Source organism: Buceros rhinoceros, unplaced genomic scaffold (genome assembly GCF_000710305.1).
Source record: "Buceros rhinoceros silvestris isolate BGI_N320 unplaced genomic scaffold, ASM71030v1 scaffold777, whole genome shotgun sequence".
In the NCBI taxonomy this organism is placed as follows: domain Eukaryota; kingdom Metazoa; phylum Chordata; class Aves; order Bucerotiformes; family Bucerotidae; genus Buceros; species Buceros rhinoceros.
The window spans coordinates 20,702-39,601 of NW_010421338.1; the positions used below are offsets into that span (position 1 = coordinate 20,702).

Here is an 18,900-nt window from a genome sequence, read left to right on the forward strand (position 1 = left end):
GACTGGGCTGTAATTCATGGAGTTTTGGAGGTTGTATCATGAGGAGGTTATAATCCTTCAGAGTCATTCTTTCCCTTGTATTTTTCACTTCTGAGTGAAGTGTCCCATCCGCCCCTCAGGTGAAAAGAGTTTTTCCTGGTAATTTAAAAAAGATAAGTTTTAAATTACTCCACTGATCGCCAGAATAAGCCCATTAGCTAGGGATAAGTCTGAGCTAATGTGGGGTTTTTTGTAATGAATAGAAATGTGTCCTGGATATAGAATATATCTAATCCTCTTTAAAGAAAGATAGTTTGATGCTCATATTCTTTGAGTCCGTAAGTATATAAATTTACTGAATGCTTCATAATACATTTCTGCCATAGTCTCTTCTCTCATTTCATACAAGTTTAGATACTTTGTATTTTATTTTTTCTTTCCTAATTTTCTTGCAGCTGTTATGAATTCTAGCAGATTCTATTCTTCTGTGTTATCTGGCTTTTCCCTTTTGATGATATTTCCTGACTAAAACAAACTTTGTAATGCTTGAGACACATCAAACTTCTGAACTTAAAGTATCTGAAAAGAAGTTGTCATCTCTGAATAATTCATCAGACAAAGCTCTCATGGCTGCCAGAAAACACAACTTTCTCAGCCATGTATTCCTTACTACAGACATCATACGGTACTGGTCTGTCAATGAAGAACAAACTTGAGACTTCAAGAATTTTGACTTTTGTGAGTTGATAGCTGGTCACTGTTCAGCTGATGAAGTGGGTCTTTTTGCCTGTTTATATACTTGTCTTGAGAATACGACACTTTTAGAATGATATTGGTGGAGAAAGACAGTGCTATTGTCTGAGATACTTGCTGAAAGGCATTTAAACAGTTTTAGTGATTAAATCACAGTAGAAATATTTGTAAGTATTTAGTTACAAAGACATACATCATGAAAAAAATCAGTAATGGGTAAAACACTGCATCTTGCAGTCTATTCACCCATAAAGGGCATATGCAATGCTCAGCAAGAGAGACAGGTGGGTAAGTCAGATTAGTTTGAAGATTAGGAACTGTATTATGTTCATCAAGCACAGCCAAAAATATTTTTTCTGCATCTGTTTTGGTGGTGAATTCTGCAGCCATAGCTCCAGTTGAGAAAGCATGGCCCAGCTCCAGCTCAGATGACAGAAAGCAGTTTTTGGGTGGTTAGAACCCACTCTGATAAACTGTGAAAGCAAACAGTGACATAGGGCAACAGAAGACCTGCGTTAGGAAGGTATTTATGTTGATATAAGACAACATGTAATTACATTTTTGGCTGTAAAATGCTGTTAACAGCCAGGCAGGTGCTACTGGAAAGTGAGAAAAACCTTCTTTTCAACAGTTTGTAAAATTTACATTTGGTGGGACAGTTCTGAAGAAAGCTCAGCTGGGAGCCCTTGCTGGGATGCGGCTAATCTCCAGAGACTCGCATGAGTCTCTTGAGGAGAGAGAAGAAACTGGGGAGTTGTGATACATTCGTTTTTTAAAACCTTTAACTTTTTTTGAATGGAGTATTAGGCTTCTAAGCAGAAAGCGTCCAGTAATTAGGATTTTATTCTTTCTCCTGTTCTCTTTACTTTTGTCCTCTTCCCCCTCTCTTCTGTTCCTGTTACAGAACAGTGACCTATTGCAGACTGCTGGCCCCATAAGGCTTGAGAAGTGTGAAATAACTCAATGAAAAAAAGGAGGAAAAAAGATAATATATATTAAAAATATATATATTTTTCTGTGACGTTTCCACAAAGATAGCCTGATGATTTATTTATATCAGTCTTTGTATAATGGTATGATTAATGCCCAGTGATATCTCACTAAACTGCTTCCATTTATCATAAGTTTTAGAGTTCACTGTTTTAATTAAATGTGATTCTTTGTGTGATCATTCCAAACATGCGTGGTGTTGATGTAATATAGAAATGAGGTTTGTTGGGACATTTTTTCTTGAGTAACGATTCACTGAGCTGTTAAAGAGAGAAAGCTAGAATGTTTCTAGCCTAGAGCAAATTTGTTTTGGAGCACAAACTCATCTCTGGTGCCATCCTGGTACGTTTTTTTCCACAGACAAGAAAGCTGCCTGCAAAGAGAAAATTTTTATTTTTGAATCTTGCAAGGACTTGATACAGGTCCCTTCAGGCCGAGTACGTATTATTCACAGACTGGTGGCCTCTGAGGGTCTCAGAGGTACGACTCTTTGACCTCTGAATGATTCCTTCTAACATTCTGTTGCAAATGGATCTTTCCCCGTTCCGAGTACTGAAATGAGAAAAGAAAGAATCCATTCAAAGCTGGGAGACTCAATTCCATCTGTCAGCATAACAAATGTCTTTGTTTTTACACGGCAAAACATTTGTTCCTATAACTAATACACACTAATTGTTTTTTCATGAATTTTGAAACTGGGCAATCAATTTGACAGAAAGTCTGTTCCGCATTATGAAGTGTGAGGAAGGCTGGTTCAACAGTTGCATCCTTGATTAACCATGTACAAGTAATTGTAGTTCAAATGTGTTCCAAAGCTTCTCCTTTCTACTTTCTGTCCTTGTTTTATCTCTGAGGAAGTCCAACGTGAGACTGTTTAATTATGCACTTGTCTCTTTAAGAGATTATTTTACAGAATATAAGCTTATTTAATTTTAAAATGCTTTTCAGTATTTTCACACAGTTTGGTGGAAGATGAAAATGGACAGAGCTTTTATTTAGGATTTTTGTACCTAGTCTGTACTTGAAAGCCTAGCTTGAATGCATTTTGAGCTTGCCTTCCATTTATTTTGTTATTTTGGTAGAGAACTACAAACTAATGCTTAGGAGGGGAAATATTGAAGAGTTTTGTTTATATTATGTCTAATTTCTCATTTGCTTGTTAATGGTCTTTGCAACATGGAATTAATTTATGATAGTGCTTGCTTTTGCAGAGAAGAAAAATTGTAACTCTTATTTGAAATTAAATAGATTTACTATCTTGGTTTGGGACTTGCGTTGCAAGGTGCATAAGCAGTGTATTGTGAGGCTTTTACACTTCCTTCATCTTGAAAATGACAAGTAGTATAAGCCTCTGGATGGATGGTTCTGGGAGATAGATACCTATCTTTTCAACGTAGAGGACAAAATGCAGTGGGATGCTTGGGTTGACTTGCAAAATTTATCTATAAATGTACATTATCAGCATGTATTATAAGTAGAAGCTCATTTTTATGGAAAGACCTGCAAGTCAGTGGGTCAAATGTTGCATGCATTTGGCAGATAAAGCTCATGTGTGTGCAATTATACTACAAACTTCCTTTGTTGTATTACTGAATATGAGCATCAGTAAAGACAGGGGAAAAAAATGCATGAGTAAGACAATGAAAAGAGACTTTATCCAGAGTGGTTTGTAATCTACAGAAATTTTTACCATGCATTCTAAAGTCTGAAACATTACACGTTACCTTGTTTGGAAATAATGCTCACTGCTGCTTTCCAAGGTACAGGAGGCTGAAGCGGGTGAATGCTCTGCATTCTAGCCCTGCAACAACCAAACCTCTGGAATGGCAATGATTTCTTTGCTCTTTTTCCTCCTCTCTTTTACATGTTGAAATGTCACATTTTGTAAGACATAGTTTTTTAATATGTGAATGTTTGGGGTTTTTTAATATACATATATTTATACATATGTATTTTTGTCTCAGAATTTATAAATATGTGTCTATACACATATATATGTACATACATGTGCATACATATATACATGTATGTGTATATATTTGTATGTGACAGGAGCAGTCTGCCTTTTTTAAATGGACCAGCCTCATCCAAAATGACAAGAGCTGAATGACATAGAAGGGTGGCAGCTGAGGCCTCTTTGCAGAATGACAGCCTGTTAATCTAGTTTGGCTTTTGTCCATGCAATGAATTTGTAGCTGTTTAATGCAGGTCATATTTCCTCCCCTACTGTCTGCTTTACTTCTAACACACTAAAAGCTCTTTTGAAGGTTTATATGTTTATAAACAGAACTGCATGCTATATTGTAGATCTCCTTGAAATAACTAATGTGAATTTCTTTTGTATGTTTTTCATTGAAATGTTTTTGTGATGTTCTGTGATGTCCAGATTTGTTAAAAGTAAAGCACACTGTCACTCTGCTGGGGAAAATAAATCAACTCACTAAAAAAGTTTATGTTAAATTCTCCTTTCCTTACATGTTTAATGTGCAGAGATTGAAACCTTGTTTGCCCTATGTGTTCCTTTCAACATACCACCATTAAATTGTGGAATTTGCATAAAGTTGGAATACTTTGTGTTCTCCATAAATTACAGTCCTGTTGTTTCCTGAAATAAATCTTTGGATGAGAGATTTATGAAATTTTTACCAGCTAGACCATTTGAAATAGTAAACACTAGTAATTGTTTTATCTCTTTTGATTTAGCTTGTCTGTTCCTCTCCCCTACGAACTACCCTTCATTTTCTAGAAAAATAAGGCAGATTATTTGTGCCATGGTGCAAGGTTGTATGCTGAGAAATGAGTGACTAGAACTAAGGTATCATGAAACTGCCATACTGAGAAGCGTGGCTGTGCCTTAGTTTATCCTTTTCTGGACTAAAACACTGGGCTAAACCTTTTTTCTTTCTGGTAACAAAGACTACTGCTAGCTGAGATTCTCACCCAACCTTGTTGTGTATTTCTTAGACAAAGATGAGTGTTCGAAGGACAACGGTGGCTGCCAGCATGAATGCATCAACACGGTTGGAAGCTACGTTTGCCAGTGCCGGAATGGATTTGTGCTACATGAAAATAAACATGACTGCAAGGAGGGTAAGTAGTGAAGTATTTGAACAGTTGATTATACAACTGTCTTCTAGAAAGCCCTCTGTAGCTCTGCTTCCAAAAGGAAGAAATAGATCTTGGTAATGGGGACTTAAACATTAGGGCTTAAACACTACGCCCTGCACCAGCCTTTCCCATCCCCTCCAGCCCTAGCATTTGTGTGTGGCTGAGTTTGGGGTCTGCAGGAAGACACTTTGGAAAACTCAGGATCATTGCAGAAGGTGCTCCCTCTAATATTTCTGTGAAGTGCAGGACATTTAAAGCTGTGATAGAGTATTTATCTAATGCCATATTAAATACAGGGATAGAAATATCGGGAGAGAAGCCTGCTAAAGCTGTCGTTTGCTTCTATCACTAGCAATTAGGTTGAAACTGTATCTGCCCTTTCTGGGTTTGTTTTAGGGGATATATTCAGACAATCTGAATTCCAGTCAAGTCCCTATTCATCTTTCTTCCTATTGTATTTCTCAAGGTGTGGCTACCTCCAATAAAATAGTAGGCTTTGGGTCTTGAGCAGAATTTTGATTAACTGAAAATAAACCTCTAGCATGCAATACTATTGAGCTACTGCAATTTCTCAAGGCTGTATTCTAGCATCCATCTAGCATGGACATGCCCTTTACGAATCACTTGTATTTTCACCGGTGTTGGAATGATATTTGTCTGCTCTAAAAGATTCTTGTTGACTAATTATATATTTATAAGGCAATTTGATACTGTTAAAAAATTAGAAAAATAAAACTAGTGTATTTCTTGCCCTCTTTGTATTTGTTCTTTGTGTTTCTTCACAGAGATGTATTTCTAGTGATTCAGTTACTATGTGAATGACTAAGCTGTTCCTGGTACATACTTACAGTTTAGTCTTAGCTGTTTTCTACTTTATATATGTCCCTAGAAACTGTAGTTTAGAATCAAAATGATTGCTCTGTATCTGCAGTATGAAAATTATCTAGAAGAGAGAAAATAAGATTTTGTGAAACATCATTTCAAGTTGCAGTAGCAGAATTTCTCATACAGATTATCATACTTTTATGTAGAATGGGGGCAATAGCTAAATATTTGATTAAATTTTAATACTTATGTGTATTCCTTTATAATATTTTTTTAAAAAAGGCACCCGTTGTAAACAACAGTGTATGTTTCACAACAATCAATAATCAAGCACATTGGGTTGATTGCCATAAAGTGTATGCCAAAGGGGATGGATGTGATCATGCACACGGAAGATTGTGCTTAAGTGTCTTCCTAAAGATCTTTTCCATTCCTTGGGTCCCCTGACAAAAAAAAAAAAGAGTACTTTTCTGGCTACCTCTGAATGCAGACCCCCAGACTAACCGATGCTATCACTGTTGGCACAGCTGAGTGTGAACAGAAGATCCACAGTCCCAACGGCATCATTACAAGTCCCAACTGGCCCGACAAGTATCCCAGCAGAAAGGAGTGCACGTGGGAAATCAGTGCCACTCCCGGGCAGAGGGTCAAATTGGTGAGTTTCTGCCTACCCTTCCCTTTTCACTTTTCTTTCACTAAACCTGCTTCTCAAATGACTACTCTGATATGAAACTGTTACTAAACCTTACTATTGGTTTGCAGCCCAGAGGTAAACTGCTTTAAAAACCTGCTGACTCCTGTCCATTCCTGGCCTGCTGAGGCTGCTCACTATCACAGAGCTGTGAATTTAAGTTCATAGTGATTGAAAATACTCTGGGCAGCAAAGGGCAGAAGGGATACTTTCTTTCTGTCAGACTTTACTATTCGTTGTTGCTATTCGTAAAATTTGTACAAAGTTTTGACAAATATGGCAGAGGCCATTTACACCACCTCCAATATAGAGAGTGAGCAAGAATTCAACATAAGTAGAAAAGCGGCCTAAGTAGACTTAAGTGACCTTTGTGTCCAGCTGTCTGAGGACAGTGTTGGTGGCTGAAGACAGGCTATCAGACCTTAGGGAGCTTTGCAGATCTACTGAGGTTATGTAGCCTCTATAGAAAGTCGAAGGCACGGACCCACACAGGGGGCTTTTCTGCTTTGAGCTCAGCCCCACATTTAAATTTACTCCTCTCAGTTTACAAGGAGAAAATTAATTTCTTCACGGTAACAAACCACATCAGTTGTGAGCCTTCACCTTTTGAGAGGGGTGTGCGTTCAGAAACTAATCTTTTGTTGTGACTGCTCTCACTCTGATAATCTTTGAAAAGTCTCTTCCTGAAAAGGCGAAAGTTAAGCGTTTGGTGTAATTAAGCCTATGAAAAAATGGATATGCACTTCAGATTTTTTAAATGAAATGTGTAGATAAAGATGACTTTGAAAATCTATGTAGCTGAGAGCAATTTTCATAAGCTAATCAGCCGGATGTTTATAAAAGACAGTCTTAAGTGTTCCATTCAGGCAGCTATCCATAAATGCCACCAACATATCTACTCAGCTGAGTGCTGTAGATAGAAAGGGCTGGATGTTCAGAAGCTATATATTACATTTCTGAATACTGTTCCCACTAATAACACAATCGAAGTGGGGTCTGTAGTCACGGTCATATTCAAAAGTATTTGTCCCAGGAAGACAGAGTTTGATTTAATTATACTACCAACTTTATTAACTCATCTGTGAACTCTTTTGACAGCAGCTATTCAGTTATGTTCAAACACAAGGAAAATTTGTGTCAGTTCTCCTCTTTCAAGCCTGCTCTTAGTCCACTGCTGACCGTGAACTGACCGCTTTTTAAGAAGGACAGAATTTAGCTCTGGATGTTTTGAAACATCAGGCAATTTGAACTTGTAAAATACTTAATATTAAGATCTGTTTTTCCTTTAAAAAACAAAGATTCCCTAGATTCTCTTTGTAATTGCTAGAATCAATTGCTAGGTTCACAACAGATTTAGGGGTTTTTTCTGTTCTTTGTGGGACCCAATATAACACATAATCTACCCCTGCAGGCTTAGGAATCCCAGTGATGAGTCAAATATTAAAAATAATAGGTGTATCTTACCGTTCATGGTGAGAAGTGCTTCCTAGAGGGTGATTTTTCTTTTTTTTTTTCATGGATAAGAAGTGGGCAAACCTGATATAATTTTCCTCTAAAAGAAAATGAAGTTCTGCAGGCTGCTCTTGGATCACATCTATTGCTCCCGTTGATTCCAAGTTGGCTTGACTCAATTCTGTATTTAAATAAGTCTCTTAGCGTTAGTCTCTCAGCTTTCTGCTTTTTTTTTTTAATCCATCAGATTTTATTTAGGTATAAATGACAACACATACTTGGTATCATAAAAGTAGGATGGCTGACTACAATTTAAGAGCAGCAGGAGGGACTGCTGTACAGCTGTTTTCACCACCTCTGCAATTTCAGTCCCTTAATACAAACCCCCAAACTTTCCTGTGAAATGAGCCTATGTCCACTGCATTGTGCAACTCTTCACTTTTCTACGAACAAAATTGTTATTCTGAATATCCCCATTCTTTGGGCAAAAGTCTTTGAGTTAGCTCTTCATATTCCTTTTATATCACCTTTTAATATGAATTACCATCACATTTCACAGTGGCTGGATTCCACAAGGGATTTGATAGGTCAGATTTGCTTTGGTGTACCAGACAGAATGCATAATTATGATATTTCCTCAGTATTCTTTTTAATTATTGTTTCTGCATCCTTTGGTGGTTTTCTTTATTTTTTTTTTCCTTAAACAGTCAGCTATATGACTACTCATGGGAGTATTTATACTTAGTCTTTTTATGCTATATCATTGAATAAAACAAATTTTGAATTTCACCTGAAATTGTAGGTTACTTTTGCAAATACACAAAGATGTATACGTATATTGCCTTCCCAGTGTTTACCTGACAAGAAATCACTGGATATTAAACTTAAACTTTCTTGTTGAAATTTAGCCCTGGACAAAAAGTCTTTTCTGAAATCTCTTAGATGTCCCCCCAAAATAAATTTGTGGATACCACTCCAGTCTTGGAAGACACTCTTCCATATTTGAAAAGGAGGTTTTATTGTATGTGTTTTAACAGTTTCTATAGGGCATGGCATACACCTTTTGGAAATGCCTTTGGTGGGACACTCTGAGTTTGAAAAATCTAAATTCAAAAATTTTTAAAGTTGTCCAGTGTCTGCTCCAAAAGTCTTGCAATTTTAAATTTTTAATAGTCCTGAATTTTTTCATAGAAGATGCCATGAGCACTGAGAGACTAATCCCTAGGAGCTCAGAAACTAAGATAAATGTTTTGAAGTGTAGAAGAAACATCACAGTTTGAAATGAAGTAAAGTTTGTGACCTTTGGTTTGTGTTCAAACTATGGCAGCAATTTGAATTTTCTTGGGAGAGCTGAGCAAGAGAGTCTGAAGTTTTTTAATAAGCAATCAACATAATTCCGGTATTTTTCACAATGATTTCGCTAGCAAAAATGTGATCTCAGCATGAAGAGTACAGCCTGAAATACTGTTGTAATAACAAAAAATAGATCTCTAGGTAATAGATTAGAAAATATAACTTTCATGCATAACCATCCATGTGGAAAGGACTTTCTCAAAGGCTTTAGTGCAGTGTGAGGTAAGTAGTTTTTTTTTTTTTAAAAAAGGGAGGCTTGTGTGCATTATGCTTTGCAGATGTTTCAATCAATCCTTAGCTATCCGAGGAACCAATAATGTCTGTCTTTTTACTGGTTTTTATTTCTCTGAAATTTGTAATGATCCTACAAACAGTACGAATTCAACAGAAAACCCACCATATTCTAGTTTTAATATTCTCTGGTGGATATTTGTTGGCTATAAAGATTCTAATACTTTCTGTATGAAGGATGATGCCCTCTTAAAGTTCACTGTCTTAACTGTTATTCCACTTCCTCAAAATCAGTATGACATTCAAAGCTACAGGCTTGTAGATGCAATAATGTTAAATCTGGCATCTTAATTACACCTACTTTGTATTCTAAAACATACTAACAGTACATATGTACCATATAACTACAGCAAACAGTACTATGCTGAGTCATTTTTGCCTCTTTTTTTCCACCCCCCCCAGACCTTCAATGAATTTGAGATAGAACAGCATCAAGAGTGTGCTTATGACCACTTGGAAGTGTTTGATGGTGAAAGTGAAAAATCACCAATTCTGGGACGCTTATGTGGCAATAAGATACCAGATCCTCTTATTGCCTCTGGAAACAAAATGTTTCTCCGCTTTATTTCTGATGCATCAGTTCAAAGAAAAGGCTTCCAAGCAACACACTCTACAGGTCAGAAAAACAAATTGTGCCTTACTAATAAATTCCTCTTTGTTCTTTAGTGGAAGATATTCAGGCATTTCTTTTACAGGAGTGGGATGAGTTAACAGATAAGACAATGTTACAACTAGATCTAACGAAACCTTCAGAACAGTAGGAAAAGTCTGAGACTGCAGGAAGTATTCTCTAATATTTTAGACATTTCTTTGTCCTTCTCTCTCTCTTATAGGTAAACATTTAAAAGATTTTGAAATAAAATCCAATAAAAAAAATATTGGCATAGACAATCAGAAATATATTTCTTAGGATGATGCCATTAGTTTGTAAATGATTCAATAGTTTTTCATTGCATTTGTAATGGTAATAATTCTCTGGGACACGTGATGTACCTCCACTGCCTTTTTGTTCTAACTGAAGTCCGGGTTCTGTGTAAACAGCTATTCCTTTCCTGTAGAGCTAGGAAAGGAAAGACAAGCCAAAGAAGAATAAGAAGAAACAGTACTGAAGACATTTTCCGCGTGTACGTTATTTCCCAGACGTTGCTTGGCTTGCAGTGGCCCCTAGTGCTGAGTCTCTGAACTTCCAGTCCCTTCTGTACGACGAAGGGGTTTCGGTTTTTCTTCTTCAGCCGTAATGTCTGTCTTTACTTTCCAAAGTTCATTCTTAGTCATCCCCTATTTGTCAATAAATATTAATGCCGAAAATATTTATATTATCTGTGCTAGTAGATGAAGATTACTGACAGGTAGCAGTTATTTATAGGAGACAGTAATGAAGGTCATTAGTCGCTGTTAATACAAACCAACTTACCGAGAGTATTCATCAAGTTGATGTGTAGTGCTCAGCTAACAAATTTGCATGTGTCAATGTTAGCATTTTATCTTTTTTGTTCTCCTTTGTTAAGAATAATTCTAAAACTGTATTAATTTAATTTTCCTTTCAGAGAAAGACAGTATGCAACAGTGTATGAACTGTTCACTCTTTGTGATCTGGGCCTGGAAAGTGAAAAGCTTAGCTACCTACAATTACATTTGTTTTTCTTGTGGAAAATCGTCTTTGACAAGCATGTCGTTGTTTGCCTTCCCTACCGCAGTAACCCTGTCCCGCAGCTGGAAAATAGTAATAATTACTCATTTTAAAATCACCTCAGGGTAAATAGTTAAAGGTCAGAACTCTTGTTAGAAACAGGTGGTCTAAAACTACTGTCTCGTTCATTTTTCTCACTGTCAGTTTGCAGAATTGGAGCTGTCACTATGTGAAAGAAATTCTCCTTAACTTTAGGTACCCTCCCTAACTTCTAAAGATTACTAGTTATGTTATGACTTGCTGGAATTTCCCTCATTATCTGCTGGGTTTTATGAGCTTAACCATGAAAACTTTCTTAGTGTATATAGTAGTGCTTTTCTGAGAAAGTCCGAAGAATAAAATCTTTCCAGTTTTTAAGAGTGTTGTAAAAATTTTAAGGTTTGCCTCCCTAAGATAAACATCTATTTCTGTCAACTGCTGTTGCACAAGCTTCTCACTAAGTTGAACAGCGCATCACTAGTCTGTGCTTTGAGATAGTGTTTGAATGAAAGACAGCTCAGATCTTGCAGCCTTTTCCTGTGGCCTTGAGCTGAACACAGATGCTCTGTGTGAGTTTTGACTCTGTGCTTTGACACACAAGTGAATGACTAGGTATCTAACAAGGATATAGACAGGGGATTGTATTTCCTTATTTTCTAGGAAATAATAATTGACAGTATTCAATAGAAGTAGCCAAGGTTGTGCTCAATCCTGCATAGCTGTGCAGACAAGGAGAGCTGAGGAAGCTGCTTCCTTCTCTTCTGACCCGTTGGTGGAAGTCAGCAGAAGGATTTTTGTAGTATACAGCAGTGAAAAATAGAGAGTAACTGGATGCTATGCTCAAAGATGCTGTTGTATTCCTGGCATATTCAAGATTTAATGGGCCTCTTAGTCTGGTAGATCTTGATGATGATATTGATTTCCCTTCTGTGACATTTTTTGGCTTGAAATATTTATCCAAATTCAAAATTTCTATTGAATATTTCAGAAAACAAGATAAAACTGTAGAAGCAGGGGTGGTAAAGATTAAAAAAATAGATGGGATAAAAAGGATTCTCTGGATGGATCAAAACTTATAAAATGCTGTTTTTAAAGTGCAACAGTTTTAAGAAGAGATTCTGTTATATTTTCGCATTTCAGAAAAGGCATAACCTGTCCAGAATGAATTCATAAAAATGCCTCTGACAGAACATTAAATATCATTGCTTAGGGAGTGGTTTGGTTGCCCTAACACAGGCATCTAGTTCCCTTCTGTGTGGCCTCATTTATACTGCCCGGCTTCCAGTCGCTGATGCAGGAGTTTGCAGGTCTGCTGTAGGTCCCGTTTCTATCAGTCAACCCTGGGAGGATGTCTCTGACAAATCTGAGCATCTCAGTTGTCACTCAGTTTAGGATGTGTTGCCTCCAAAATCACTGTAAAAATTCAGCATGGCAATGCTGAATCAAATATATAATCTTGTTTCACTAGTTCAGATAGTGTGAAGTTTTCCCGTCTGTCTGGCTTGTTAAACAGTCAAGAGACCACTTCTTGATTTGCTCTTATGTTTCTAAGAACCCTAAAAGCCCTAGAAAGGTCAGGAAACAAGAGAGTATTCTTGTTCCTTAGATGACCTAGAAAAGTCCTTCACCTAAAGCTTGTCCCTTCAACAGCATTTTACAAGTCAGATGTATTTCTTTACAGTCAGATGTGTACCTCTTACCCACAGCGGAGCGGACATACCTGCACGGTGGAAAGCATGATGGGATGGTGCAACTAGTTTAGTTCTGGTACCAAGGCTAAGCAAGCAGGGCTGCGTGGTGCTGCTCTGCCCTGTGCAGATCCATCACAGCCTTCCCACACCTCCTGATGCAGCGTGGCATTGTGCGGGATGGGCGGAGACTTTTGAAACTACAACTTAGTCCTTAAGAAGTTGAAAGTTTGACTTGTAATTTCTAAAATCAATGCTTTATCCTAAAATGTAAAGCTATAATCCGTGGGAGAAGGGCAAGGGAAAAGGAATTGCCATTTTCCACAGTTGTTAGTATGGCTATAACTTTCTTTTAAGCATCTTGCTCCTGTGGCAAGCAGAGGGAAAAAATGCAGACAGTTTGTTAGACATTTTCTCCTGAGTAGCTGTTCTCTGTCTGAAGTAGGGAGATGTTCTAATGCTGGCAACGGTCCAGTCAAAAAAAAAAAGTAGTAAATTAAATTAAGAATAGGAACAAAAAAGGGAAAAAATCACATGAGCATACCAATGAAAAGTAACTGTCATAACTTTCTCATCTGACAAATTTTCTATATCATGTACTCCTATCTGTTCTTAAAAAGAAAAAAACCCTGAAATTTGGGATTGAACACGAGATTGTGCATAATGGATTACTGTAATATAGATTTGCTCATTAATTCCCAGATGAAATGGACTTCTCACAATATAACATTGCAATTGATCATGTTTTGTGTGGGTGGAGCCCATGACACTGAAGTCAAACTCAAAGAATCTCTTCACCAAAACTTATAAATTTTTGCATCTTGCAATTTTTTTCAAATTATTATAAAATGATCGGTTTATAACAGCTACATTTGATCAAAATGCAGATAGACTTATCTGTTCATTTGAAATTTGAATCTAAACTTATGAATGTCAGTCTCAGGTTTTAGTTCAAGCTCATTTGCACTTGGTGTTTTTATGGGTGCTGTAATGGATGGTGTGTTCTTGATGAGAAACTAAAACTGAACTATGATATTTTCATTGAAATCTTTATACCTGTAAAGAAAAAAAAAGCCTTTGCCCATCTCTTGGAAACATAATTAAAAATGAATTTTTTTTCTTTCAAGTACGATTTTTCATATGTTGTTTGTTGTGCTGTAATAGTGTTTTTAATTAAAAATAGCACTTTTAATTTGAGTTACCGTACAAGCTGAATTCACTGGCTATTTAGGAGAGAATACTAGTTTTAATTATAGCTGCTGAAAACATTTAGAAAGGGTAAAGTACGAGCTATTGTATTTTCAATTTTTTTGTTCAGTGCATTTTCAGCAATTGCTCTTTGCCAGCAAACTGGCTAAAGAACATCTTATTCAACTATACAGTAAAGTTAATCCGTATTTGAATTAGGAACTCTTTGAGTAGTTATTATAAACAAGCTCTACAGCCCCACGTGTATTTTGCTGCTAATAGAGATTTATGCTGAAATAATGGCTTTGGCATAGGGCAAGGATGTCCTGCTCAAGGCTTGCCTCAAGACCCAGCCTTCAGCTACAAGGCTTTCTGTGGTAGCAGCAGCCTTCTCCTGGCCATGACCTTTTGCAGAGATGATCTATACTGCAAACAAGTTAGCAAACTTGGCAGTGGTATGTAGTGTTGAGCTGACTCTCCAGGCGCTGCATGGTGGTTAAAGCTGACACTTCTATGAAACACAAGACTTTAGCACTTGATCACGGATGTGTGCAAGAGCTGATCCTTCCCTGCCACTTGCAAACAGCGTTGTTCACCTATGTGGAAACGTTGTCACCACTGAAATACGGATGCCCCACTTGCAGCATTCGCCTTGCTGGCTACAGGCACCTCTCACCTCTTGCCTACCCAGAGAATGTCCTACTGCTTGAACCACATTCCGTGTAACTTTGGTGTTATCTGTTTTTTTTTTGTCTTTCACTTGAAAATCGTGAAATATGCTCAAGTTTCTGAAGTTATAAACCAAAATTTATAGAGGAAAAACCCAGACTGGTGGATTTGTATTGATACTTGGGTAGTTCTTCACTCTGTAATTTGTTTGACTGACCTGCATGAAAATGCACTCAGCCTGAGTAAGGCTGGACATTTATGAAAAGAAAATGCTAATTTGCATTGAATAAGCTTCTTTGTCCTTTTTTAATTTCTTCTGTTTAGAGTGTGGTGGTCGGCTGAAAGCTGAAACCAAGCCCAAAGATCTGTACTCACATGCTCAGTTTGGTGATAACAACTATCCAGTTCAGGCCGACTGTGACTGGCTCCTGGTGGCAGAGCGTGGCTATCGTGTTGAGTTAATGTTTCAGACTTTCGAGGTTGAAGAAGAGGCAGACTGTGGTTATGATTATGTGGAGCTCTTTGATGGTCATGATAAGACAGCTGTGAGACTTGGTCGATTTTGTGGATCTGGGGTAAGTAATGAGGTAGTCAACTCATTCTTTTTATTTCCACAACAAAAAGAACAAGAAAGACAGGGCAGAAGAAGGAAAAGGTCAAGAAGGGATGAGGTTCAGCCACCGAACCTTATAACGAAGATGTTAGATTATCTGCTACAGATTTATATATATATATATAAAATTGCAGGCTTGTAATAAAAACATTCCCTTGAGAAATTTTCAACCAAAATATTCTTATCTAGTTTTTGACCAAAGTTTTGTAGTGTTATGTTAAGTTTTAGGTAGCTGACAGTGGACTGTTGACAAAAAGAAGTTAGCAGCTTTTTCCCTTGCATAGAGAGAAATGCGCTGTTATTAAAAGGTATCACATTTAAAATTCTTTCATTTTGAATAAAGAAGCCACATTGTACAGGGTGAGGAGCTCTTAGGAAGCATTTATAATATGTTCATCTACTACTTAAGTCTGATTTTAGAATAAAAAAATGCTCCTAAAGTGTGCGATTAATATGGGCCTTAAGAAAACCTTGACATCCAATATGTATCTCTGAAATACTTTAACAGTGAGGCATGGAGGAAACTGGCATCATAGGTGAAAAGGATGTATCCTATTTCTCCTTTTAGACTTGCATTGTTCTATCGGCTGCTTGCCTTGTGAAAGCAATGATCCCACAAGTCATCATCATTTCCTTATATGTGTGCAAATGCAAGCACAGTTTCATACATACACTCTTGGCCTAGATAAAAAGTTTGACAGACTCTACATGAGATGGTAGGAGCTCTTAATTAACCACGTATCGCTTTTTTGATTCAGCCACAGTGCTAGATCAAACATCTCAGTCATTCAGACAAGTTACCTCTATATAGGCTTAAATAGTTGTAGGGCATTTTTGAGCACTTAAAGATAGAGCAAAGGTGCTACCACTGAACTGTAAACAATATATTCCAAGAGAAATGCTACAAATGCTAATGTAAATTAGCATCTACTAATTTACACGAAACAATACTTTTCTTTCCAAGTTGCCCCATTTTACAAGTATAGGAGAGCAACAAACCAAAGAATGGCCCAACCTTGGGATGGGGTGAGAGGTGGTATGGGTGGTTGGTTTTGTTATTTTTGCTTTGGTTTAGTTCTGATAACATACAGATGAATGGCTTCAGAGGCCACATAGGAAAGATGCTATTGAAAAGTAAAATGCTATTGAAAGCAAAATGATCCAAACTGAAGCGGGAAAAAAGCACTATTAGTATATATGACACGCTCTCATCATTAGAAAAAGTACTTGATGGTTCACTGTTACTTCTGATCAATGTGCTTCAGTACTAAACCAGGCCATCATGAGGGCAATGAAGAACAAGATGGAAAATAGGTACTGGAACCTGTTGTTTATCTAAATTTAGAATATTGTGTATAGTCCTGCCCAGCCACTTACATGATTCGAGCAGAACTGTAGGAGACATCTGAGAAGGACAAAAGAATGGGGAGATTTGTTCTCTCTGTCCATAAGAAAAGATTGCGGAGGTACTCCTTTCTGAATCTGATTTAACTTCTCCAATTAGTAAGTATGATGCCAAATTTTAGATTGTGCAAAAAGATGTTTTTCAGACCCAGAGCTTAGGATTGAAAGAATGCATGTTAATACAAATGGAAAAAGTTTTAAGAGATATTTTCAAAACTTCTGCCAGCAGATAAAAATTTAAATGTCATGATTTAAGATGACCTCCAGCTTTTAGGAATTTAGGTTGTCATTTCCTCAGTTTGTCTCAAAAACTCCTAGCGTATAACTGAGCTGAATGAAATAGAAGTATTTTGTCTGATGGCACCATTAGAGACCCAGTGGCATTACATGACAAGGCATAACAGGAAAAGAGAAATATCCATAAGAAAAAAAACGTGAATGAAGGGGATAAATACACAAAATAGGTAATTTATTTGTTTATTCATTTATTTTAGCCACCAGAAGAAATCTATTCAGCAGGGGAAACTCTTTTACTTCACTTTCATACTGATGATACAATCAACAAGAAAGGATTTCATATACGATACAGAAGTATAAAATATCCAGATAGTGTGCACACCAAAAAATAGCACAAGAACCTCTATGCGAGAAAAGAAGAGTGAGAAAGAAAAACTGAACAGTGGAAAGAAGGAAGACGTGTCCTTTTTTTAACTGAAATTATTAGCACAGATGTTTTATATGAGTTCAGTTGAAATGACCCAAAAAATAGCACAAGAACCTCTATGCGAGAAAAGAAGAGTGAGAAAGAAAAACTGAACAGTGGAAAGAAGGAAGACGTGTCCTTTTTTTAACTGAAATTATTAGCACAGATGTTTTATATGAGTTCAGTTGAAATGAAAATTTAAAAATTGGAATGTCAAGATGATATGCAGGCTCCATATTTGACTGTCTCTGCAAAGCTTGTGAAAGGACTTTGCGTGCAAGGAATATAAAACTTTTGATCATGGTTTGACCTTTGTCATAGATGCACGTAGATTCCATCAGTTGCATTCAGAGGAAGTGACCCTGCAAAACGTTCTTCTTTATGACAATTGTTTAATGTCCAGGAGGGAAAAAAAGCTCTTTCAGGTCACACACTGAATATACTGTCCTTATATCTCGTTGCTTTGACTTTGTATCCTGCATTCGGTGTGTACGAGGACTTGAAAGCATATGTGAAATGGGAAGGTCTTCCTGCATTGTTCTGTATTTTTTACAAATTCATCTGTCATATCAGGTTATCAGTGGTTTAAAACTGGAAAATCCTTCTTCTGAAACATAGATGACCTTTAAAGTATTTTGTTTTACTAATGACTGAGAAGTCTGAACTGTTACATTGGTCATCACTAGCTGACCAAACGCTAGCTGGCTGAATTTGAACAGTGTAAGCATCTGAATATGCTTGGTTTACTGGTTAAGTAAGCTATCTCTGATGATGTGCTCTTATTTTGCACTGAACATAGAAAGAGACTGAAGAGATGAAAACCTATCCCAAATCAAAAACCTGTATCCATGAGAAACAGTCAAGGATCATCCAAAACTACTTCTACTACGTTTGTTTTCAGCAGTACATTTGGAACTACAACTAAGCTTTATTTCTTCAGACCTCTCTGTGAATGAGATAATTGTCTGGTTTAGCTACTCAGAAATGAAACTGCAGTAGTATCCAGGAGGGAGGTTTCCCAAAGACCTTTTCTTCTGGGAGTAAGAGTATCTGTGATTGATTGCAAAAAAAATCAAAACAAAACAACAGACCCAGGATTTGTTTGTTATCAAGAGTGAATTCCTATGGTGCTATTCCATGAACATTAAAAATAAAAACAAACCAAGAAGTTTTAGACTTTTGAGCCAACAGCTTGCAGATCATGAATGTCTCATTATGCCTGGCTGCATCTAGAGAAGGAAGGCTTTACTGCTCCAAGGGAGATTTGTTTGCAACAGCAGCTCTAGTCCTGTGGAACAACTACTACTATTGCCTTAGAATCCTCGCACACGGTCAGACAGATCTTCCTGTAGATCACCTCTAATTTGGTAAACAATTCGACGACTCAAGACGTCTTAGCACATGCTAAGAAAACGATCTTCAAGCAAAAGCCCCATCTGCAGAGCAAGATCATCTGCTGTAAATACAGTGACCTGCTTTTGATGTAGAGATATGTTACATTTAGAACTGAGATATTCTATGTGC

At 37.0% G+C, this 18,900-nt stretch overlaps 1 protein-coding gene across 1 annotated transcript in view; it reads left to right on the top strand.

The window, feature by feature from the left end:
- Window positions 1-17,418, top strand: part of LOC104496467 (tolloid-like protein 1) — a gene marked incomplete at its 5' end in the record, with an annotated part of 35,304 nt that extends 17,886 nt beyond the window's left edge. Inside the window, 5 exons of the mRNA XM_010139592.1 lie at window positions 4,687-4,812; window positions 6,183-6,310; window positions 9,845-10,058; window positions 14,981-15,231; window positions 17,168-17,418. Coding sequence (XP_010137894.1) covers window positions 4,687-4,812; window positions 6,183-6,310; window positions 9,845-10,058; window positions 14,981-15,231; window positions 17,168-17,302 — 854 coding nt within the window. The remainder of the gene's footprint in view (window positions 1-4,686; window positions 4,813-6,182; window positions 6,311-9,844; window positions 10,059-14,980; window positions 15,232-17,167) is intronic.
- Between the last annotated feature and the right edge of the window lie 1,482 nt (window positions 17,419-18,900).